This window comes from Mytilus edulis, chromosome 4 (genome assembly GCF_963676685.1).
Source record: "Mytilus edulis chromosome 4, xbMytEdul2.2, whole genome shotgun sequence".
Taxonomy (NCBI): domain Eukaryota; kingdom Metazoa; phylum Mollusca; class Bivalvia; order Mytilida; family Mytilidae; genus Mytilus; species Mytilus edulis.
This window is the reverse complement of record NC_092347.1, coordinates 97,677,213-97,702,253: the sequence shown is the minus strand read 5'-3', so window position 1 is coordinate 97,702,253 and position 25,041 is coordinate 97,677,213. Positions and strand designations below refer to the sequence as shown.

The 25,041-nt window shown below is 32.1% G+C and overlaps 1 protein-coding gene across 13 annotated transcripts in view; it reads right to left on the bottom strand.

Annotated features, from left to right (window-relative positions):
• Window positions 1–25,041, bottom strand: part of LOC139521193 (ras-specific guanine nucleotide-releasing factor 2-like) — a 168,687-nt gene that overhangs the window by 77,870 nt on the left and 65,776 nt on the right. For all 13 annotated transcript variants that reach the window (XM_071314533.1, XM_071314534.1, XM_071314536.1 and 10 more), the window contains 6 exons: window positions 20,401–20,481; window positions 18,834–19,087; window positions 17,478–17,557; window positions 12,648–12,841; window positions 11,297–11,407; window positions 4,121–4,238 (listed from right to left, as the gene is read on the bottom strand). In XM_071314533.1, coding sequence (XP_071170634.1) covers window positions 4,121–4,238; window positions 11,297–11,407; window positions 12,648–12,841; window positions 17,478–17,557; window positions 18,834–19,087; window positions 20,401–20,481 — 838 coding nt within the window. The remainder of the gene's footprint in view (window positions 1–4,120; window positions 4,239–11,296; window positions 11,408–12,647; window positions 12,842–17,477; window positions 17,558–18,833; window positions 19,088–20,400; window positions 20,482–25,041) is intronic.

The following is a 25,041-nucleotide window of genomic DNA, read 5'->3' as shown; positions in this document are numbered from 1 at the left end:
TTGCAGACTGGGCCCTATTGACTGACAGACTAACACTGACTGACAGAGTGAGACCAATTGACTTGCAGACTGGGCCCTATTGACTGATGGACTAACACTGACTGACAGAGTGAGACCAAATGACTTGCATACTGGGCCCTATTGACTGACAGACTAACACTGACTGACAGAGTGAGACCAATTGACTTGCATACTGGGCCCTATTGACTGACGGACTAAAACTGACTGACAGAGTGAGACCAATTGACTTGCAGACTGGGCCCTATTGACTGACAGAGTGAGACCAAATGGCTTGCAGACTGGGCCCTATTGACTGACAGACTAAAACTGACTGACAGAGAGAGACCAATTGACTTGCAGACTGGGCCCTATTGACTGATGGACTAACACTGACTGACAGAGTGAGACCAATTGACTTGCAGACTGGGCCCTATGGACTGACAGAGTGAGACCAAATGACTTGCAGACTGAAACTTACTGACAGACAGACTGACTGCTACTGATTGACAGACTGATTCTAACTGACACACTGAGATCAATTTTCTTCCCAAATGGGATTGACAGACTTGCAAACTGAAAATAACTGACAGACTTTGACTGAGTGACAGACTTAGACTATGACTGACAGATGTAGACTGAAATATTGATTGATTGACAGAAAGAATAAGACAGACTGACAGACTGATACTTATTGATTTGTAGACTGTTTGACTTGAGATATTGAAACTGAGACTAACAGACTGGCAGACTGAGAATGACTAATAAATTGGCAGACTGAAACTATATAACAGATTTACAGACTGTGACTGAAGGATTAATATAGGGGCAAAACTTTTATACCCTTAATTGCTAATTTTAAATCTAATTTCTTTTTACTTACAAATATAGGGGAACATTAATTCAGTAATTGTATTAAGGAAGCTTGAGGGTACAAAAATTTCAGCCATATTTTAAACATTTTTTTTTCATTACAAAGGAGTAGGTTCAGTAGGACCCCTTTTTGGCCCCAAAATATAGCAGTTTCACAAAATTGTGAAAATGTAATCTTTTAGCTATTTACTGGAAAGTAGAAAGCTTCTGCTACATAAATATGGGCTGTTTTTGACAATACAATACACATATATCGGGTATTATCATCATTAAGTCATGCAAAATTACTGAAATCTTCACAGTTTTAGCATTTTAGTTCAATTTAGGACGGTTTCCGTCTTAAATGAAAGTGGACACATTCGTGTTCATTCATAATATTGAAATATAAGTTGCATTTGATGATAATACATATTATACATAAAGGTTGAGGATGAACACGGATGCGGCCACTTTCATTTTTAGCTCACCTGGCCCAAAGGGCCAAGTGAGCTATTCCCATCACTTTGCGTCCGGCGTCCGTCGTCGTCGTCCGTCGTCATCCGTCGTCCGGCGTCCGTCGTCGTTAACTTTTACAAAAATCTTCTCCTCTGAAACTACTGGGCCAAATCAAACCAAACTTGGCCACAATCATCATTGGGGTATCTAGTTTAAAAAATGTGTGGCGTGACCCGGTCAACCAACCAAGATGGCCGCCACGGCTAAAAATAGAACATAGGGGTAAAATGCAGTTTTTGGCTTATAACTCAAAAACCAAAGCATTTAGAGCAAATCTGACATGGGGTAAATATGTTTACCAGGTCAAGATCTATCTGCCCTGAAATTTTCAGATGAATCGGTCAATCGGTTGTTGGGTTGCTGCCCCTGAATTGGTAATTTTGAGGAAATTTTGCTGTTTTTGGTTATTATCTTGAATATTATTATAGATAGAGATAAACTGTAAACAGCAATAATGTTCAGCAAAGTAAGATCTACAAATAAGTCAACATGACCAAAATGGTCAGTTGACCCGTTTAGGAGTTATTGCCCTTTATAGTCAATTTTTAACCATTTTTCGTTAATTAAAGTAATCTTTTACAAAAATCTTCTCCTCTGAAACTACTGGGCCAAATTAATCCAAACTTGGCCACAATCATCTTTGGGGTAGCTAGTTTAAAAAATGTGTGGCGTGACCTGGTCAACCAACCAAGATGGCCGCCACGGCTAAAAATAGAACAAAGGGGTAAAATGCAGTTTTTGGCTTATAACTCAAAAACCAAAGCATTTTGAGGAAATCTGACATGGGATAAAAATGTTTATCAGGTCAAGATCTATCTGCCCTGAAATTTTCAGATGAATCGGTCAATCGGTTGTTGGGTTGCTGCCCCTGAATTGGTAATTTTGAGGAAATTTTGGTGTTTTTGGTTATTATCTTGAATATTATTATAGATAGAGATAAACTGTAAACAGCAATAATGTTCAGCAAAGTAAGATCTACAAATAAGTCAACATGACCAAAATGGTCAGTTGACCCGTTTAGGAGTTATTGCCCTTTATAGTCAATTCTTAACCATTTTTCGTAAATTAAAGTAATCTTTTACAAAAATCTTCTCCTCTGAAACTACTGGGCCAAATTAATCCAAACTTGGCCACAATCATCTTTGGGGTATCTAGTTTAAAAAATGTGTGGCGTGACCTGGTCAACCAACCAAGATGGCCGCCACCGCTAAAAATAGAACATAGGGGTAAAATGCAGTTTTTGGCTTATAACTCAAAAACCAAAGCATTTTGAGGAAATCTGACATGGGGATAAAAATGTTTATCAGGTCAAGATCTATCTGCCCTGAAATTTTCAGATGAATCGGTCAATCGGTTGTTGGGTTGCTGCCCCTGAATTGGTAATTTTGAGGAAATTTTGCTGTTTTTGGTTATTATCTTGAATATTATTATAGATAGAGATAAATTGTAAACAGCAATAATGTTCAGCAAAGTAAGATCTACAAATAAGTCAACATGACCAAAATGGTCAGTTGACCCCTTTAGGAGTTATTGCCCTTTATAGTCAATCTTTAACCATTTTTCATAAATCTAAGTAATCTTTTACAAAATCTCCACTGAAACTACTAGGCCACAATCATCTTTGGGGTATCTAGTTTGAAAAATGTGTCCGATGACCTGGCCATTCAACCAAGATGGCCGCCACGGCTAAAAATAGAACATAGGGGTAAAATGCAGTTTTTGGCTTATAACTATGAAACCAAAGCATCTAGAGCAAATCTGACAAGAAGTTAAATTGTTAATCAAGTCAATATCTATCTGCCCTGAATTTTTCAGATGAATTGGACAACTGGTTGTTGGGTTGCTGCCCTCCAATTGGTAATTTTTAAAGAAATTTTGCCGTTTTTGGTTATCTTGAATACTATTATAGATAGCGATAAACTGTAAACAGCAATAATGTTCAGCAAAGTAAGATCTACAAATAAGTCAACATGACCTAAATGGTCAATTGACCCCTTAAGGAGTTATTGTCCTTTATAGTCAATTTTTAACAATTTTCATTAATTTGGTAAATTTATGTAAATTTTTACCAAATATAGTTCTCTGTTACTAATGGGCAAAGTTCATTATAGATATAATTGTAAGAAGCAAAATCGTTCAGTAAAGTAAGAACTTCAAACACATCACCATCACCAAAATAGAATTTTGTCATGAATCCATTTGTGTCCTTTGTTTAATATGCACATAGACCAAGGTGAGCGACACAGGCTCTTTAGAGCCTCTAGTTGACATAAACCATCTGAAAAGTGACGTGTTTTGGCATATTTGATAGATTTTTCATATTTAAGCTTGAATCGGAGCGTTTTTTATGATTAAATCAGTAAAAATCTTTCATATAAACTAATTGAATCAATTGAAATAGACACTTAAGTGTTTAAAAAGTGTACAAAATCTTTGGTTAGATGAACCTGAACTTTGAGGCCAAAATCGTCCTTTAACACTCCTTTTATCTATTACACTTTTAGTTGTTACATTATGATATGGTACAAAAATCAACAACAAAAATCAATTCGTTTTGGCTCCAGATGACTTTTAAAATGTTTATATCATTGAAAAAGCTCCAAATGAACTCTCTTTGGTGCTAAAATGCCATTTTTTGGCATTTAAATTGATATATCCTTTTTAACTCATCTGAGTGACCTATATATTTAAAAAACAAAAATGGATTTATGCTCTTGGGCCCCCCCTAAATGAAAAAGATTGAATTTGTACATACCTTGCCTTACAAAGGTTTGGTTTACATCCAAAAGAATATCACATCCTTCCACAATCATCCTCTCTATGGATAAGTTTTTCCTGATATTTTCTGTCTCACTAACTTCATCATGCATTATCTGTACATAAAAGAGTATAAATAATTATAAATAATACTAGAATAAAATATTTAACAAACTCTAGCCCATAATCCTCATCTCCTTTTATCAAAATTAAAACAAAACTAAATAGTTTAATTATCAAATAACAGAAGTCATATGAAACAATTTGATGGACATGCATGCTTAAGTTTTTATTCTGATAATATAAATAATACAAAGCAAAATGAATTTCCAAGCTGTCATTATCCATTTCCAATACATCCTGATTACAAGGAAATCAACTTGTTTAGGACCAATAATTTTTCAATATTTTTTTCGTAGAAAAAGTAATAAAATACTTTGGAGTATTTGGAACATTAAAATTTTAAACTATTGTTTAATTTCCTATTTATTTTTTTGTCTGCTGCATACTATATTATTCTGTATGAAATATTTAGGACTTAAAGGTCAAATACTTTCTTTGGAATATTTTCTATGTACATTTCATAATAAAATGAGGACAACAGAAGTGAATTTAAATCTAAAAATCTGGAGGGGGGTGGGCTCCAGTCATGCTTCAGTGATTCCCTATATAATCAACCAAATTTTATCAACAAAAGATTTGACACCCCCCTGGATCCGCCTATGACAATGATGTATCGTGTTAAATTTCAATTTAAGGTGGGATTGATGTCTTTCGCCATCTTGGATTTCAAATAACAGAGAACTTAAATGAGCAAAATGTGATGATGAATGTAGATAACAAATCTAAAATTTCATTTAAATGAATAAATTTATACGATTTATCTTGTAAATATTCAATATTTTTACAACCATAGATTTTTTGGCTGGATTTATGTTTTTGTAATAAGCATTTTCAGGGGAGATAACTCGGAAATAGTGAATCCTGAAGGAATCTACATGAAATTTTGCCAATTTCCATTTTAGCTGGAAAAAACACTTGGTGATCCTAACGCTTCTTTTGAAATTCTTTCTTCTTTTTATTTTCATTTCACAATTCTATCATTTTTATTATATCTTTTATCATATTACAATATATGATACATTTTGATAAAGTAAAGAACAAATTCTATCATTTTGAATTTAGACTCCAATACCACCTTAAACCCTGTCCAACCATCATAAAGGTGTTTTTTTTTAATTGACAAAATATATTACATTTGAAAGACCTATTGTAACAGACAATCTGAAAAAAGACAGACTTATGCAAAATCTGTAGTCTCTTCCTTACACAAACATTAGGCAAATATAAAGTGTATGAAAAATAGAAATTAGTCTGTTTTGTATACAAAAGTTATTTGCATTAAAACTGTACTATAAATTTTTAGTGTCAAGAATCATAATTTACATTTGTACCAAAATAAATATGAATATAGGAAGATGTGGTACGAGTGCCAATGAGCCAACTCTCCATCCAAGTAAAAATTTATAAAAGTAAACCATTATAGGTCTAGGTACAGCCATCAACACAGAGCCTTGGCTCACATCGAACAGTAAGCTATAAAGGGCCCCAAAAATTACTAGTGTAAAACCATTCTAATTTATATAAAAATAAGAAACGAGAAACACCTATGAACTACATAAACAGATATGTTCATATCAAAATGTGCTTGTGTACCAAGGTCAAAAATTATGATCACAGTGAAGAAAACCAGCCCCTGATAGACATGCATGTACTAGTAGAAATAACACACATTCTGGAGGTCTCTGCTGTTTTCTTCTCTTTGATTGTGTTGTTGCCTATTTGACACATTCCCCATTTCCATTCTCAAGTTTTAAAATTAGCTGAGGTTTTTCTGTTTGGCTGTGTGGGATGAATAAATATGCAATCACATCTATTTCCAAAAAGGGACCCAAATAAAGTTTAGGGTAAGAATAGCCATCCAATGCTATTCCAAAAGCAGATTCATTGATGGTCCCCAACATATGCAATTGTATCCAGAAAAATAAAAATAAGTCATAGTCGTCTCATACCAAAATTTGCATCAAAACGTTCTACAGATCTCTCATCTGGTCCAAGACCACAATTATTTCGTAGCGCATTTCTTTTAGAACATAAATGAAAATAAAAAAAATCCCACCTGCGCTTTCTCAAAGAAACTTTTACAGGGTGTTGTACTACTTTTGGGACAAATTATATAAAAGTTATAGAAAACTTCATCGGCTCTAACTCAAAATATGGACAATTTTATGTTTAGGGCGTCTTGAAATCTTTTGACAGCTTCCTAAGTGCTAATTTTAAACCTTTTTCAGCTGGACCAAATCACTACTTTCCTTTAAAATTCTGGACCCAGTGTAATTTCAACCCCCTACTTGCAATTTGAGGCATTAAACATGGAAAAATAGATTTGGAAGGGGTATAAAAATTAATGGCAAGTAACCCACTGTCAACACTAGGGACTATATTTGTGAACAACAAAAATCAAGGGACGACAATTGTGGTCTCGGACCATCTACAGGGAAAAAAATATGGAACACCGACCTATATTCTGTTGATATATTTGTCTGTATGGGAACACAGTTATCATCTCTTGATTTCCGTTGTCTATAAACAGCTGTCCCTTGTTTGGACAAGGTGTTACTTGCTATTTTTTTTTTATTGGTCATCCCACTGTCTATATCACTCTGCTCAGTCGCTCGTGGTAATATATTAAGCATAAAGGGCCACCTCATGGTAATATATTAAGCATAAAGGGCCACCTCGTGGTAATATATTAAGCATAAAGGGCCACCTCATGGTAATATATTAAGCATAAAGGGCCACCTCGTGGTAATATATTAAGCATAAAGGGCCACCTCATGGTAATATATTAAGCATAAAGGGCCACCTCGTGGTAATATATTAAGCATAAAGGGCCACCTCATGGTAATATATTAAGCATAAAGGGCCACCTCGTCGTAATATATTAAGCATAAAGGGCCGTGGTAAAATCTGTATAAATTCAAATCCCATGGATTATTTTGATTTATGATAGTTTTACTTATATGTCTGATATGTATACAATAAAATAGCTCATAACAAAATTCAGCATTGAATTTACATTTCTTTGTTGTGATGATTTTCGGTTGCACAAACATGTATTTTCCCATAAAATGCCTATATTCTTAAGTCATGGTTCTATAATGTAGGGTAGCTCATTCATAAAAAAGCATATGAAATTATCATGTCAACTTCCAGTTGCTGGTTAAACTAAGAAATCACATCCAAAAGACCATATACAGCCTGATAAATCGTTGATCTTGTTATCTGCATATTGATATTGTAATATATCAGTTCCGCTACACAATTTTAAAGGCTTTTTGATCTCATTCCCTGCGCTCACTCAACAAAAAGCTTCATATTGTGACTAGAAATATCAATATGCATACAAGTAGAGATTTGTTCCAGCTAAAAATGGTTAAAATTTAGTATGTCAGAAGCTGTCAACAGAATGAAGACCCCCTTTACATACAATTGTCCATATTTTGAGTTAGAGCTAAATTTTGATATAATTTGTCCCAAAAGTAGTACACCACACTGTCAAAATATTATTGAGAAAGCCCAGGAGGGATTTTTTAGAATTTCCATTTATTGTCTTAAAGAAATGCAATATGAAATAGCTGTGTTCTCTGGCCATAGTGATTCTGAGTTTAAGGATGTTTGCTTGTCATGTTTTCGCATTTTTGTCAGATTTTTCGAAATACCCTGGTTTTATCCATTTGAATGTCTTAAAAAATTATGCCCATGGACCCCCATTTTTTTTTATAAAATCTTTTACATGTATAATTATAAGCCATTTGTAAAAGACTTATAAAATCTTATTTATTTTTTAATGGTTTTTGAGAACTTTTAACTGGTCAATGATAAAGCTATGAACTATTGTTTGTTCACATTTCTTTGTTGTGATGACAGATGTTTTTCGGTTGCACAAACATGTATTTTCCCATAAAATACCTATATTCTTAAGTCATGGTTCTATAATGTAGGGTAGCTCATTCATAAAAAAGCATATGATGTGTGTAGCTTAAGTATTATCTTTGCTTAGCTTGCTTGCTAGCTGAACCGTGAAGTCATTATTAGGTTAGGTAAACTACCCTCCTTTAAGAATAGACTAGTCCGACAGATAACCAATCTATCTGTCTGTAGGACTAGGCTACTTCAAAAAGAGGGTAGTATACTTTAACTTATAATGACTTCATGGTTCAGCTATCAAGCAAGCTAACCAAAGATATTACCTTTAGCTACACACTCAATGAAATCGGCTGTAATACAGATTCCCTGCTATCTATATCTTCGGTCAATGGTAAGTTTCATTTGTAAATTTCAAAGAGTTTCAGAGACACAAAATTCTTCAACACCATTGTTATCTATAGACAAGTAAAGATGGTTTGGCAAAATGCCTTCTTCAGTTTCTTTCTCTCTAATCTACATGGTAGATCAGACACCTTTCGAAATGCATTTAGATGTTTAAAACTTTATATAAACTACACAATATAAAGTTTATTTCCTTTCAAGTTCTAAGGGGTTTCATTTAATTTTCAATATGGTATCCAGGTTTTCATATTTTCCTAAAAACTGGTATCCCCTCTTCAATAATTGAATCAACTGAATATACATTTCACAAAGTATAGGTTGTCTATACCTTCTTTTAAAAAGTATTTAACTTTTTAGAAGTAGTTAACTTCATTGTATGTAAATTACTATATCAATGTCTCGTGGACAGTAACATTCCTTGGGGTGGAAACAATCATAATGACTGACTAAAATAATTTGTTACTAATTCCTTGTTCTGGAACAGGAAACCCCAAAAATCAAACAGACCGATCTTCAAATAGAAGGTAAAAACTACAACTGCCAAAGTATGAGTTGATCTCTTAAACTTAGGAACTTTAAGAACTTTGAACTAGCTGTCAGTAACTCCTAGTACTTTTAAATCTGTAGTTAAGTGTCTTTTTGTTGTTGGGATGTACAAGTGCAAGGCCACATCCCCTCAGTGTTTTTGATAGATGTATTTCTATTTGTATAGTGGTTGTCATTCAATGCTGTGTTACATATTTGTTTTTCATTCAGTTTTTAAGCCATTAGTTTTCTTATTTGAATTATTTTACATTTGTCATTTTAGTGCCTTTATTTAGCTGATTATGAGGTTTGAGCTTTGCTCATTGCTGAAGGCTGTACAGTGACTTATATTTATTAATTTCTGTGTCATTTTGTCTTTTGTGAAGTGTTGTCTCATTGGCAATCATACAACATCATTTTTATATTAACTTTTTAATGCAATAAATTTACAGTCAAAGGGAAATAACTCTACTGCTAAATAAGAAATCCATAATTCAGAAACAATACACCTTATTGCTAATCCCGGCTGACCCGGCCGCTTGAACTTTTGACGTCAACAACAATCACTTTTCCATTGTGGCGTCAGATATTTTGTTTTATGACGTCAAAATTTTACGGGAACCTGTGTGATTTCCAGCAATGGCGGACAAATAGCGATAAGGTGTATAGTGAGGAGTAAATTTTCTTGTGTATCTATGAAATTTTTAAATACAAAAGAGTATAAATATTGGATGAGTTTAATGTGATATGTAACATTGATTGAAAAAGATTTAGTCTGGTGAGTTTCTAGTTCATATTCAGTAAATATTTGTTAACCGTACGTGTCCCATACAGAAATTGCTAACAAAAGCACACAAGTTTCACATGTGAAGCACATGAGATGCAAGTAAGAATTGTATGCAAATCAGGTTGCTCACATGTGCAGTTTGGTAGTTCATATGTGCCCACAAAAATCTAACATAATGCTCACATGTGCAATTCAAACCTCAGGTGAGCTTTTATCATCCATGTTAGTTTTATGTTAGTTTTGTACTTTGAAAAGTTTTTCCTTTCTTCTAACCATTCAAAACTAACCTACATCATTGCTCATATGAGCTTTTTCAAATTGACATGCCCAGTCATGTACTTCCTGTAAATTCAAATTCAAAGCATGCAATAATTGCAGGGAGATGGATATGAAAAATGTGAAGCCATATTTTGTGCTATTTGAAGAAAATGGCATTGTTGAAATCTGATAAAACCAGCCACTGTGGTTAATTATTTGTAAGTTATCATTTCTATTTCATTATGTTCATTTTTGTGTCAGATTCTGAAATATATCACAATTTTATAGTCCTTATTTTAATGGAGTATTACTTTGCAGATTGCTACAAATAGGTATTACATGTATATAGATAATTCCTTTTAAAACTTTCTGAAATACAAAAATGTACAAAACTTATTCAAAGACATTCAATATGTACTAAACTTGCAAGTCCACCCATTAGTTTTAAAATGCAATGTTATGTTTTTAGTCATTATAGTTTATTAGTAACAAAAAACAAAAAAAATAATATAAAAATCATAATTAATTGACAGTAATCAAAGAATAACACTGAACATGATGTGTCAGTTATTTTATTTTTAATTAAATTATTTAAGATATTCATTTAAACTTGAAAAATATTCCTATTTGAAGAAGCCATTTTGTTTTGATTTTTATATACACTTTAATCATCATCATGTAAATAATTAGATAAAAAAATCATCCCTCATATTCTAGTTTTTCCTGCAATCTTACTGCAAACATATTTGAATTTCCTATTGTGACGGCATGCCTGATGACGTCACCTAGAAAGAACACATCTTTTTGCAGATCAGTCGCAAAGAAGCAATAAGTTTGCCTGCATATTGTTTGAAAATCATTAGAGAAACAGATTCCACCACCAAATCTCGTGTGATATGATATTTATCCACTCTCAACAGTTAAACTTTAAATATTTAAAACGCTCGGCAAGCCTCATGTTTTAAATTTGAAAATTTAACTGTCTCGAGTTGATAAATATCGTATCACACTCGATGCAGTGGTAGAATCGATATATATTGATTTGTACTGAGCCTTGATTAACCTACCCTTGACAATTCCTCCAGGTTTCCCTTGGCATACTCCAAACTTTGTCTCTCTACATGGTCATGTGGTGTATGAGCTAGTAGTTCATGGAGAGTTATAATATAGCGATAAGGTATACTAATTTGTATTGAGCCTTGATTAACCTACCCTTGACAATTCCTCCAGCTTTCCCTTGGCATACTCCAGACTTTGTCTCTCTACATGGTCATGTGGTGTATGAGCTAGTAGTTCATGGAGAGTTATAATGTAGCGAGGTATCTACAAAATAAGACAACTCTTTAATTTGCTGATGTTAAACTGATCAAATGTTAACAATACATGAGTAGGTCTTGATAATTAAAACAGTACTTTATTCAAATAAGAAGTCAATTGTAGATTTGATGGTAAATTTTATTAAATGAAAAAAATTGTTACAAAATCATTGCATTAGATTTTAATTTCACAATTGGTACTTCCCCTTTCAAGAACTACCTACATTATAACTAAGACCCTGTTTACACTTGTACGAAATTGAATTGATCTTAAAAAGATCATTTCGCATTTACATTGCACAATTAAGACCAATCGAGTTCGATCTTTTTTAATCCAGTACGTTTACACTACAACATAAAAAGAACTGGTATGACCTTATTTCCTAATATTTCATAAACAAAAAATCCTAAGAAAAGAATATTAAAGGAAATTCTGCATCTCGCACACACTGCAAAATGATGTAGAAAATAGTTTGCTATTTGGGATTTCGTAAGGATTTATTAATCATTATTTGGTTCATACATCACAAGTCTGACTGTCATTAAACAAAGATATATATGTGTAGACTATCGCTAAAAAAGTGAACGGTCAATGCGTTTGAAGATGAGAATTTGCAGCAAAGAAATAGAACTTATTGATTTAAAAGTTTTTTAATCTATGATTACTTTTCTTATTCCATCCATTAATTTGAAAAACGTGTGTTTTTGCCGCTGAACATGCACAGATTTATTTTCATATCTAAATATAACATTCACCTGAAAAAAGATCGATCACGGTCAATCTAAGCGTTTACACTAAAAGAAAGATCGATTCAAATAAGATCGATGTTTTTAAAACCACCTCTGGAGGTAGACTTTATAAATCTGATTGAGGATCAATCTTTCCCATTTACATTAATTAGAACAAAGATCGATCTTAAAAATCTCAGTAAAGATCGATTTTTTTTGCTAGTGTAAACGGGGTCTAAGAAGTTTAATTTTTGTTTTTCTGTACTAAATATTCCATGATAAGTCAAAAATGGTCTGAAGTGTTGTTCTTGAAAAGTTACTTTATGTCACTTTTTACATGGTTCAAAAGTACTTCCATGAGTTTTTTTGTTTTATTTTCAAATAGGATCTACAGTAATAACTTGTTGACTAGTTGTTCCCCTTTATTGTTGTAAACTAGTTATAATACCTGATGCATAGGATATGTAAGAAAAACTTCCACTGATCTCCCTTCACAAACTGTAAACTAGTAATAATACCTGATGCATAGGATATGTAAGAAAAACTTCCACTGATCTCCCTTCACAAACTGGTTTTTCTTCATATCTTTTCAGCAGAGCGTTGAATTCTGTTTTTTGTTTGTATTCGGCAAGCACCTGTAGACTGTAGTGATGGTTACGTACATACTCCTGATATATACACAGCATAGGGAGCAGCATATCAAAGAGATCACCTGTAATCATATAACACACAACGTTAGAATAAATCAGCATTCAAAAATAAACTAATGCAAATTTTCAAATTATAACACGGTCTTTATTGATGCGACTTTATAAATGTATCTTAATAATATTAATTTGATTTTTGCTATCCTCCATATACATGTGTATACATCTTTTTAAAAAATTGCAATGATTAATCAAGCTTTCAATTTAATTGGACAGAAACTTTATATAGAATACAAGAATCAATTCTTAACTTGAGGATCTCAAGAGCCTGTGCCGCTCACCTTGGTCTATGTGAATATTAAACAAAAGACACAGATGGACTAATGACAAAATTGTGTTTTGGTGATGGTGATGTGTTTGTAGATCTTACTTTACTGAACATTCTTGCTACTTACAATTATCTCTATCTATAATGAACTTTGCCCATTAGTTACAGAAATTTACAAAATTTATGAAAATTGTTAAAAATTGACTGTAAAGGGCAATAGCTCCTTAAGGGGTCAACTGACCAATTTGGTCATTGTGACTTATTTGTAGATCTTACTTTGCTAAACATTATTGCTGTGTACAGTTTATCTCTATCTATAATAATATTCAAGATAATAGCCAAAAACTTTAAAAAAAACTTTTGCAAACTTTAAAAATTACCAATTCAGGGGCAGCAACCCAACAACCAGTTGTCAGATTCATCTGAAAATTTCAGGGCACATAGATGTAGACTTGATAAACAATTTAACATCATGTCCGATTTGCTCTTAATGCTTTGGTTCTAGAGTTATCAGCCAAAATCTACATTTTAGCCCCATTCTATTTTCAGCCATGGTGGCCATCTTAGTTGGTTGGCTGGGTCACCGCACACATTTTTAAACTAGATGCCCCAATGATGATTGTGGCCAAGTATGGTTAAATCTGGCCCAGTAGTTTCAGGGGAGAAGATTTTTGTAAAAGATAACAAAAATGTACAAAAAATTGGTAAAAATTGACTATAAAGGTCAATAACTCCTAAAGGGGTCAACTGACCATTTTGGTCATGTAGACTTATTTGTAGATCTTACTTTGCTAAACATTATTGCAGTACACAGTTCATCTCTATCTATAATGATATTCAAAATAATAACCAAAAATGGCAATATTCCTTAAAATTGCCAATTCAGGGGAAGCAACCCAACAACCGGTTGTTGGATTCGTCTTAAAATTTTACGGCAGATAGATATTGACTTGATATACAATTTAACCCTGTCAGATTTGCTCTAAATGCTTAGGTTTCAGAGTTATAAGCCAAAATCTACATTTTACCCCTATGTTCTATTTTTAGCCATGGCCCCAATCTTGGTTGGTTGGCCATGTCACCAGACACATTTTTAAACTAGATACCCCAATGATAATTGTGGCCAAGTTTGGCCAAGTAGTTTCAGAGGAGAAGATTTTTGTAAAAATTGAAGACGTTGGACGACGGACGACAGACGACAACGACGGACAATGGACGCCAAGTGATGAGAAAAGCTCACATGGCCTTATAGGCCAGGTGAGCTTAAAAGTAGGTCTCAAATGCCTCAATATTTTTTTCATCCTTGCATTCCTTTGAACATTAAGATTGAAATATTTTTTTCTTAGAACTGTTTTGATATTTTCTCCAGATTTATGAAAAATATAACTGTTAAATGTTTTTTTTTTTAAAATTTCTCGTTAACAGGGAAAGGATATGTATGGTTTGCGTAAAATCATAATTCTTAAAATGTTCTTTGTCATTCTTATAGATCATATTTAGACAAATGATGCAGCAAAAGCTTTTAGTCTTTCTAAGTTCTTCCGTACTATCATTGTAAAACCCAATGTTCTGTGGGTCTACACAATAAATGACGAGGAGACATTCCAAACAAAAAAAAACAAAAAACATGGATGGCACAAAAACTTTTCTTTATCCCATTTTATAAACAGTACTTTATTACTATCATACATGCAACACTAAACTGAATCTATAATACACAGGCAACAAAAAAAACCATGTTTAGATTATGCAACACTTGACCAGTAATTTTGTGACACTTGGAACTATTGACGTCACAAAACACAGATTTCCAAATATCAATAAGGTGTACTGTAAAACACTTTCTCCTAAGATGGAAAAATTTAACAGAAACAACTGTGATAACTTGTACAATTAGTTACTACTACATGTACTTAGGCCAATTGAAATTAATTGATAGATTTTCATCCCAGCCCGCCCTTCTAAAATTGTCCCGTCCTGATTTTTTTTATTTTGAAAAATTTACGATTTTCGGATTTTGTACATTTCCCTTCCCGGTATTAACTGTCAATAATTTCCTTTCATTCAAAACTTCATTTCATTTGGTCCAACATCAGCCGACTTTTATCCACCTGCGTTTCATTTTTGTTTTCGTGTTTTCATTTTATTATGTACTTACAATACTTGTGTTGCATACCAATGCATTTGCTTCATTTTCTGGTGACTACAAACCATCACTTAGAAAGCAAAATAAATTTGGTGTAGGTAGTAGAACTGAAGAGAGCATTTCTCCACATTTTTGCTGTTTTAATACTATTAAAAGGTTTTTGCTGTTTACTATAAAAAGGTTTATAAAGCGGCAATTATATGTAGAACATTGGTTGCTAATTAGAGATATTTATTTAGGAATTAGAAAAATTATGTACTATTCCTTATAAATGTATATACATGATATAAGCTTATTATTACACTTGCATATATGTGAAGAACTTGTCACAAGAGGGTTTCATCTGAAATAAAATTTAAAAAATAAATCCTCCCACCCACCCCATTTTTTTCAAAAATCTGGATCAAAATCTACCAATTAATTTTAGTTGGCCTTCTGGTCTCTTTTAAAAGATGATTATCTTTCAGGATTATTTTCCTAGGACAGTTTTGGTCCATTTATTTTCATTTTACATATTGTATTTCTTTATCTTGAAAAAGTCATACACATATCACAGGTCAAAAAGAATAGCAGGGAAGAACTTTTTTTTTAATTTTGCATACACATAATCATAGCATTCTCCATAAAACTTCCCTGTCCCCCTCCCCAACATTTGACAAATATTAAGCTTTTGTGTCACTTTCAACTAATATTATATTCATTTTTGTGGCTATAGTGGCCCTCCATCATTTATTTCTCTAACACCATAACAAAATATCTTTTTCTAAGTGTTTCTCAAGGGATTCCTCTGGAGAAAAGGTCATGAATGGATTAAAACTCCATAGACTATTTAACTATGACACAACAGACATCCAGTGGCAGATCCAGGAATGTTGATAAGTGGGGGCCCGCCTAGGTCACGCTTCAGTGATTCCCTATATAATCAACCAAGTTTTTCCCAAATTCTAACTTAAGAGCTAATTTTTAACTTAAAACAACTACAATATATATACATTCAACTACACTTTTAAGTAGGTATCTATACAAAGAACATAAGACTTGGACAAGATCAGAATAAGTGGCATCCATCTCCAATATATTTATATAACAAAACTACAAGTTTGGAACAGGTATAGAAGAAGTGGTATCCATCTCCACAAAGGGCTACATTCCCAACACCAACTGTTGTACTACCAATATATAGTTTGAACATATATTTTATACAAGGGTTTCAGCAAATTGATTTCTTTAGAAGCAGTAAAATCTGATAATTTTTAACTTGTCAATTTTCAACTATATAAATGTTGGCCTATCCAATCTTTATTCACTGTTTCAACAAGCATTTATTTTAGTCACAAAAGGCTCATTTGCTTTTTTCAAAACTGCCCTTCTCGAACATGGTTGATAGCTTGATGTCAAATTATACTATTTAGTATTATGAAACTCTGGCCTTTTAACTAACCCTTCTTTTGAGGACAAAATCAGGAAACTGAGAAAATAGCCCAAATTTTGGATTGTGTGTGAGTAGTATGGTTGCCACTACATCAAACTATCTTAAATTTATAAGTAGATAAGAAATATAAAGTCAGGTTATATGACAAAATGAGTTGAATTCCAAAACCTATGACAATGTTTTGTCAAAATATTGTAAAATCTGAAATTTTGGCTGATTTGGCCCATCATAAATACTTCCCAAACAAGACAAAAACAACAAACACGCTGCTAGTTAACTTAGAAGAGCTACTGTAACTACAAAATAATATTTGAATGCCAAAGAAACACAGTTACATTATTTTTCATCTCTTAAGGGCAACAAAAATTGACTTGAGAATTGTCCATTTTTTATCTTTGACCTCAGTAGGGAGCTTAAAATATAACTTACATTGTATACTTTTTGAAAGTGAAAAATAAGGTTAAGAATGGAAACAGTGAATGTGTCAAAGTGACAATATCTTAACCAAAGAGCGGAAAGTGAATGTGTCAAAGTGACAATATCCCAACCAAAGAGCGGAAATAGCCTAAGGTCACCAATGAGTCTGTGACCTATTGAGGAAATCTCTCACCAGATGGCAGGCTTTATATATTAGCTTGACCCTTAACAATAGTGTATGCTAGTTAAACAAAAAAAGTTTATTTAATATTTAAATATGGTTTTGAAAAAGAGACCCTGATATAATATATCTGTTCAAACCATATATGTGAGCTCTACAGTTGACTGATTATAGATACTTACCGGCACTAAACTTACCTAGAACCAGAGTAGGCCAATTCTCTAATCGAGCACACAGGCCTTTCAGAAATATCTGATGTAAAAACAATAAGGTTTCACTGTGGAATAGAAAATAAAATGTTAGACAAACAGTTCTTAATTGTTCTAAAGGAAAAGATTTTTGTATAAAAGATTACGAAAATTTACAAAAAATTCTGAAAATTTGACTTTAAAGGGCAATAACTCCTGAAGGGGTTAATTGACAATTTTGATTATGTTGACTTATATTTAGAACTTACTTTGCTGAACATTTTTGCTGTTTATCTCTATCTATCATAATATTCTAGATAATAACACAAAACTGCAAAATTTCCTTAAAATTCACATTTCAGTGGCAACAGTCCAACAAGTGGGTGTCTGAACAGTCTGATAGGTGTGAAAATTTCAAGGCTGATAGATCTGTCCAATTTTTTACCACATGTTAGATTTGCACTAAATGCTCTAAATGATGTAGTGTCAGGGATATTTGCAAAATACTGCATTTTTCACCTGTTCTATTTTTGGCCTTGGCAGCCATCTTAGTTGATGGGCCATGTCATCAAATACATATTTTAAACTAGATACCCTAAGGATGATTTAGACCAATATAAAAAAGAAGATCTGGTATGATTGCCAATGAGACAATTCTCCAAAAGAAACCAAATGACACAGAAATTAACAACTATAGGTCACCGTACAGCCTTCTACAATGAGTGAAGCCAATACCACATAGTCAGTTATAAAAAGCCAAGACTGACAAATGACAAGTTTTGTTTCATTTTGCCCAGTGGTTCCAGAGGAAAATACTTTTGTAAAAGTTAACTGACGCAGATGACAACAACAGAGGCCTATGATGGGTGACTGATGCCAAGTGATGAGAAAAGCTCAATTGGCCCTTTGAGGCCAGGTGAGCTAAAAATTAAATGTAAGACCAAAATAATTGTTCGACAAATATTCTTCAAGATTCATGCACAATGCAAAATTTATAAATTTATTATGACAAAGTGAATTTCTTGTTGTATACAGAAATTAAAATAACCTTTGAAGAGATAGAGATATTGTCTTGTTATCTACTTATAAGTAGCTGTGTCAAGAGCACATGATACCGTACCATCATAATGTGCATTAACAATAGTTGTCAGAATACAATGAAATATTCAAAAGGAATCAAATATGAAGACAGTAGAAAATATGCTATGTAGAAAATATTGTGTGAGGATATCTTTCGACAAATAAAATTTTTAAATCTTAACTGTAGAGAGAGGATAAAAATCAAATAATGCGTTAAAAATTAGAGAAGTAAGCTTCAGCACATTAACTGGTTTATAATAAGGGACATAATCTACAAGACATTACCTGTTTAAAAATATGGAATTAACATCCTCATGAGATATAGGTGGTTTTTTAGATGATGCTGCCATTCTAAGAGGTCGTAAAAAACAAGTAACAAGGGTAGATAACTGTCTGTTATATTCTTCTTCACATTCCACCATATTGAAAACAATACTATTCCTTTTACGCATACTTTCTGCGTGAGGAGAGCGTATGTATAATTCAACAATCTGTTTCCATCTTCTTCTACATAACCAACCTCGGAAAAAACTCTGAACCTATAAAAAATATACAGTTTATTAACCATTAATATTGTATCTTCAAAGAAATGCTTAGGTAAAATTGAAACTGGTTTCACTAGCTTTAAACACTTGACAAGAATTGTGACTTTATGTCAAAAGTTTCTCCAACACTCAGGATTATCTCTCCTAGTTTACAGAGTTTTTTGGCTGTTCTTTGTAATTTTTTCTTACTTTTGTTCTACGAAGTCTGAAATTATATTAATGAACTCATCCAATAATATCTATTTTTCAAAATCTGCAATTGTATGCAGCAAATTATCTCATCTGATTTTTTTCAATTATCTATATTTTCAAAGGAATAGTATCACTATTTGAAAATTGAAGTTGTCTCCCTTTTGCCAGAATACCTTAGCTGATTAACTATATACTTCTTAACTATTAAACATCCCTTAGTACAGTAGTATCAATGCCAGTTTGGTTTATATAAAAATTGGGAGATGTGGTTATGTTGTGTTTAATTGCCAATAATACAACTATTAAACAGAGTCCAAATAACATTGATGTTATCTACGTTTACCAGTACATGTACAAATCGCTGATGGCCTGAGAACACAGCTATTTCATAGTGCATCTCTTTTAGACAATAAATTCAAATTTAAATTGAACCTGCTCTTTCTCAAAAAGATTTTGTACTACTAGTGGGACAAATAATAGCAAAATTATAGAAACTTCTACCAGGTCTAACTCAAAATATTGACAATTCTGTGTTATGGGGATGTACAATTCAGTTTGACATCTTCAGACGTAATATAATTTGACCTTTTTAAACTGGACCAAATCACTAATTAACATAGTCAGCACCCAATTTTTTTAACATGTAATTTCATGCCCCTACTTAATATTTCATGCATTTAATATCTAGAAATAAATTGGGAAAGTGTATCAAATAAAAAATGCAAGTTATACATTGTTCACACCAGGGATTATATTCGTACACAACAAAAACCAAAGGATGATAACTTGTCCCTGGACCTGATGCTCATCTGACAGCAAAGTTCAAGATAGCTTCCTAGCTATTATTTGAATTAGACAGATGCACCCTAAAAGAATTTTCCAGTTTGCTATAGGTTAGTGTTTTCTCATGAGAACTTCAGCTTAGGACTGTAATCAAAATGAAAACGTGCCAAATGTTTTAATAGCTAGCTGCATCAAACTCCACCAATTAAACAATAATTTAAGGTAACCTATAGCTTTTAATATCTGTGTCATTTAGTCTCTTGTGGATAGTTCTTTGATTGGCAACCATACCACATCTTCTGATTTTTACAGCAGATCTACTTTATACATACCTTTTTTATTTTCTTAAGCTCATCTGTTTCTTCATCCACAGAATGATTGGATACTATTCTCTCTTTCTTAAATTTCTGCAACTACACAATTACAAGTAATTATCTTAAAATTATTTGTGGATTATATAAAATAATAAAATTTCTACAATATACATGAAATACAAAGCTTGTTATTTATCTATCATTTAAACATCACCCCAAAAATACTGGAGTCTATTAGTATTACTATGATGTTCAAAACAATAAAATATGATAATTAAAGTCATAAGAAACGAGTGACTGGTGAAAAATAATGTTCATCTAATTCTTGAACCAATGCATGTATATGTTACAGTAAATAGGTGAAATCAGGAATTACACGTAATTACTAGACATTTCAGTTAATACCTGTATTTACTAGCCAATTTAGTAATTATATGTATTTACTAGTCGTTTCAGTGATTTCTGGTATTCACTGATTTTTTTGTTCATTTTTACAGCTATTTACTAACTTGATATTTTTGTTTTAAAATTAAAGATATAATTCAAGATACCAAATAAGAAAGTAAAAGGTAGGTATTTTAGGGCTTACTTAAATAAGGATTAAGGAATATGAGGCACATCAAAAATGTATACTCTTCAGTGTTTGTGAATTAAAATTGGTAAATGGTTGTTTTTTAAGTTTTGAAACTCCCTAGATAATCATTTTCAGCATGCAAGACAATGAAATCAATCCAAAATTGAGAAATACATTTTTGAGCAGTTTATAGGCAACTTCGCCACCTCTTTTAGATGATAGACATTCGATAATGCCAAATTTGATTGAATAATCTTGATAATTATTAAAATCTCATAATTTCTTTAAATCAAAGTCTTTATCAGGCGTACTTTGCATATAAACTTGCCCAATGACATAATAAGTTAAATTCCTTTTACGAAATAGGTTTATTTACGTTGTCTTTTGACAGACTGTTGCCATAAAGCTGACATTCTTCACAAACAAATTTATACAATTTGATGGTGTTAAGAGTCACATTTCATATTTCTGTGTTGGGTTTTTTTTTATGAGTTTTTCAAGAACTGCAAACTTAAAAAAAAATATCGTTGTTTTAACTTGTATAAGAATCATTTTTTTGTGGATTGAATAAGTCAACTAAATGGTCCATCCCTTTTCTTTTACTTTCAATGTTGTCGTTCTGGTTCTTTTTGTCGAGCCTGCGACTTTTGTCGCAAAAGCGGGACATAGCAAACCATTTTGTCATCAGCAGTGTCCACAAGTACTCACTGTGGTTATAGTTCTTTCAATTCTAATAATTGTCTTAAATTATCCTGGATTTCTACCAGACTTGACCAGAAAATTGTTTGTGATCGTAAGATAATTATCAAGAAGTAAATTTTGTCAAAAAAAAATCAAGTGTTTACGTATTTTACTTATAAATGGACTTAGGTTTATGCCAGTTAACATTACATGCACACTGTGGTTAAAGTTTTTAATAACTTTCTAATAAATTTCCGAGATTTCTTCTAAACTTAGACGGAAGCTTGTTTATGATCATAAAATAATATCCAGAAGTAAAGTTTGTAAAAAAAAATCCTTTTTCGTATATATTCCTTATAAATGGACTTCATTTTTTCCCAGTTAACATAATACATACACTCAGCGGTTAAAGTGTTTTTTTAAACATTTATTAGATTTCATAAACTGTCCTGGATTTTAACCAAATTTGGACAGAAGCTCCTTACAGTACTAGTCAAAAATAGTATCTGGAGGAAAATTTTAATATTTTTTTTCCTAGTTTGTTGAGCCTTCGACTAACAGCAAAAGTAGGCGAGATACCGCGTAACCCTTACAATTTTAAATCTGAATATATCGGTGACCTATCTCCAACTAGCGGTTGAATTGAAGGTCACATGAATACGTATTCAATGAGGTCCAATTATTCACTTGCAAGTGCACAACTCATCAACCAGGTTTCTCATCTTATTTTAGTAAAATAGAACTAGATTGACTGCTAAAGATGAATTATAATTTCAGTATATCATTTTCATAAATGATTTAACAAAAACAAAAATCATAATTTTTTTTATATCTCGTAGCTAATGCTCCTATAACAAAAAGGTACATTTAAGGCTGATCACTTTTTAAGAGGCCTCACTGATCTTCTATTGTTAGTATTACCATAAACATATCATTTATAAATCATTTAAACATATTACAACATTGTTTTTAACAGTTAGTAAATAGGTGTAAAAAATCATTTTAAAATTAGTAATTACTGGTAATAACTGGGCCGTTTCAGGAATTACTTGTATTTACTAAACGCATTGGGGATTACATGTAATTACTAAATTTTAGTAATTACTTGTAATTCCTAATTTCACCTATTTACTGTAACATATATATCATAAACTTAGGCCTCTGTGCACGATTTTATCATTTTTTACGCAAATATATCGTATCATCGTCATTTTTTTTTTCTATCTGTATACTATATGGCTACTTATTAAATGCGGTGTTTTGAAGCTGAAGTTTACCGATTGTCACCTTATAGTAAATAATCAACAAAGGCATGGGTATTTAGCACGTGTTTAACAAATACAATCAGGTAATTGTTTATTTTAATGACAGATTCATGCGTATTGCTATCACCGGATTTTTACGAGGAGGGTCACGCTTAGGTCACTATGCATACGGAAAATATGTCGGCGAATTGCTTCCTGGCAGCAAGCAATTAAAAATAAGTAAACTTCTTCTAAATGTGAACATTTTCCTCAGAAAAAAGTATATGTACATAAGTTGTATAATGAAAAACTATCCATTTAGTTTTAAAAAAACATATGCATATTTTTTTTTAATTTAAGGTTTCATATGACTTTAAAAAAAAAAATGTTTTGATAGGACACATACCATGCTTCACTAAGCTCACTTATTCAGTGAACTGCAAAATGTGGATTTAAAAACCCTAATTTTTTTTTATTGTAAATTTCAGTGCTTAAATATACATTTTCTTTTTTTTCTTTGCAAATACATTTTACTTTCAAATCAGAGTAACACATTTGATGATGTTAGCTTTTTCCATAAACCTTAGCCTTATAAACAACATTGCAAAAATAATGCTTTAAATTCGGTTGCATTATTATCGTTCCTTGTTACTGCAACCGATGTATTTCTCATTTAACTGCAAATTGAAAAGAAATCCTTCTAATGTACCAGTTGACATATGATTACAGTGTAAAATTTACTATAGTCTTGAATATTTTTTTCTATAACTCAGCATACAGGTCTGCTAGAAATAACATTTATTGTAGAACATGGTTCTTTGATAGCTACTGTAGAATTTATTAACAACTTGTATAGATTCAGGAAGATTTAATGCTTGACATATTGTATAGCCACCCGCTGTCTATTGTTGAAGACTGTATGTTGCCCTTTTAGGTATTTTTGTCATAGCTAGCTCATTGACATACACCACAGAGCTCTTTTTATTCATAATCTTTAATACCACCAGTAAGTGTTTATTTTATGTTTTGACATTACCATCGAAAGTTTACACAAGTCAACAGCAATGTTAATGTATGTATCAATAAACAATGCTTTAAATTCGGTTGCATTATTATCATTCCTTGTTAACAAGTCAACAGCAATGTTAATGTATGTATCAATAAACAGTATAAACAGAACAAAATCTATATATTGTGAATTATTTCCTCTGATTTAGTCATAATTACTCCAAATCACAAATCCAATCTATATGAAGTGTTATATGTCAACAATATTGGCTATAACACTTGACGTCATATGGATTAAGTTTCAATAACAGATTATAAATAGGTGCTGTTTTCATCAAGTTTCATAAATTGCTTCCAACCAATCTATTTCAAATAAAAAGAAAACATCTAGTAGCACAAATAAACTTGAAGTTCAACTATCATTCCCAGTCTAATCCCATATAATGCAAAACTTTTGTCAACAAAATTAGTGTAAACCTGATCTGTAAATTATCGTTATAAAAAAAGAACTGCTACAAATCTGCAGTCAGAGTTTACAAAAAAATAATCTAGACAATACAATTTTCATGAAAGTTGTAAATTTGTGAAATCCAAATTGGAAACTTAGGGACTTCATTCTGTGAAAGTTGGTTAAGGTTCCGCTTTCAATGATTCTATATACTTGTACCAAATATAGTTATCTTACTACTCATGATAAGTAAATGAGAAAATTCAGCAGTCACTGAACCATAAAATGGAGTCAAGGACAATGAACAGTAATTTCAGAAATTGAATATAAGGCATCTGTAAACAGGGTTAGAAGTATCCAGGTCTTCTACCTTCTGAACTATTAAGCTTTCAACAAACAATTTTGCTGACAGAATTAGTATCCCTTTGTCTCACTTTTCTGAAAAAAATAATCCAAACTTAATCAATATCTGTGAATATAAGGCAATGCAATCAAGACAACTACTGTGATAGAATTCAGAAGAACACACATTATTATATTTCAACTGTTATACCAGGCTTTGACAAATGCCATTCTAATGCAACATTGTGTGTAAAGTTCATTTTAATTGGATAACATCATTATTTTTCATGGCATCATATTGACAATTAATGCTATGAAAATTAATGTACTTGCAAGCGCAGACAAGGTATGGCAGATTTTAA